The following is a 1,594-nucleotide window of genomic DNA, read 5'->3' as shown; positions in this document are numbered from 1 at the left end:
TAGCTTTGTTTTCAATATAACTAAGGTGTCTGCATGATGAGAATCAATCTTTTCTTTTTTAAGATGAAATTAAATTAGAGGAATATACCTTTAGTTTAAGGTTGGATAGGTATCGCAAGAACTTACAAAATGATAAGATGTAATTCCCGTGAACAAAGTTTGAAAGTTTTCAATATAACTAAGGTGTCTGCATGATGAGAATCAATCTTTTCTTTTTTAAGATGAAATTAAATTAGAGGAATATACCTTTAGTTTAAGGTTGGATAGGTATCGCAAGAACTTACAAAATGATAAGATGTAATTCCCGTGAACAAAGTTTGAAAGTCCCGCCACCCCCCCCCCACCCCCCGTTGCATTGTGGGACAATCGAAACAGCTGATCGTCAAAACAAACCTTGAAAGTCTCGATTATGGATGTATTCAGAAGGTCGTGTCGTGTAATTGTTGATAAAACGAAGAGACTTTCAACGAGTAAGTATAAATATTTGGTTTCAGACATATTAGTCTCACCATCTGTGGAAATTCTAACAAGTGATTTGTCAAGATATCCATCAGTGTATCGTTATTCAGAAGTTCAATCTAAACCTACGGTTTTGTACTCCTTTCTCCTTTAGACTTGAAAATATTCTTACATATAAACATACATGTATATATGTGTGTACATGAATACACACGCATTTATATTATATATATATATATATATATGTATATTATATATATACACATACACTTGTACAAGGGTACCAGAGCAATGCACAGAGACAGAGGGAAATGGACACTGCCATCCTACAGAGCATAAAAAATGGAGTAATAAATAACAGGTACAACTACAGCATCTTTACATTTATTGCAAAATTACCAAAATATCTGCAACATATCTCATTTCAGAGACTAAGTCCACAACACCTTCACACAGCCAGAGTTCTTGACATTGCATTTTTTCAGCACAATGTGATTGTAAAGGGAGGTACATGCCCCCCCCCCCCACTCAAGGGAATAAATAGAAAGTAGGAAAGGTTATGTTTGGATTTTGGGTTCGCAAGACACCCTGATTTTGGGACTTCATCTGTGGAGGGTGCATTGGTCTTGGTAACAATACTATGTATGTGTATGTATATGTATATCTAACTATCTATCTATCTATATATATATATAAATATAGATATATATAAATATATATATATATATATATATATATAATGTATGTATGTATGTATATGTATATATATACATATATATATATATATATATATATATATATATATATGTATATACACATACATATACATATATACAAATATATGAATATACATATACATATATATGTATATATACATATACATACATATATATATATATATATATATATATATATATATATATATATATATGTATATATACATATACATATATACATATATATATATATATATATATATATATATATATGTATGTATGTATATGTACATATGTAATTATATATACTTACATATATATATGTATGTATGTATATGTATAGTCATATATATTTGTATATATATATATATATATATATATATATATATATATATATATGTGTGTGTATATGTATGTGT

General features: G+C 27.9%; 1 protein-coding gene across 1 annotated transcript in view; it reads left to right on the top strand.

Annotated features, from left to right (window-relative positions):
* The first annotated feature begins 369 nt into the window (after window positions 1–369).
* The window catches only part of LOC125036034 (xaa-Pro aminopeptidase 3-like), an 11,775-nt gene continuing 10,550 nt past the window's right edge, over window positions 370–1,594 (top strand). Inside the window, exon 1 of the mRNA XM_047628398.1 lies at window positions 370–470. Within this exon, the coding sequence (XP_047484354.1) occupies window positions 410–470 (61 nt within the window). The 5' untranslated portion in view covers window positions 370–409. The remainder of the gene's footprint in view (window positions 471–1,594) is intronic.

The sequence above is a fragment of the Penaeus chinensis genome, chromosome 20 (assembly GCF_019202785.1).
Source record: "Penaeus chinensis breed Huanghai No. 1 chromosome 20, ASM1920278v2, whole genome shotgun sequence".
NCBI lineage: Eukaryota > Metazoa > Arthropoda > Malacostraca > Decapoda > Penaeidae > Penaeus > Penaeus chinensis.
Note: the sequence above shows the minus strand (reverse complement) of the source record. Positions and strands in the feature narration are given on the sequence as shown.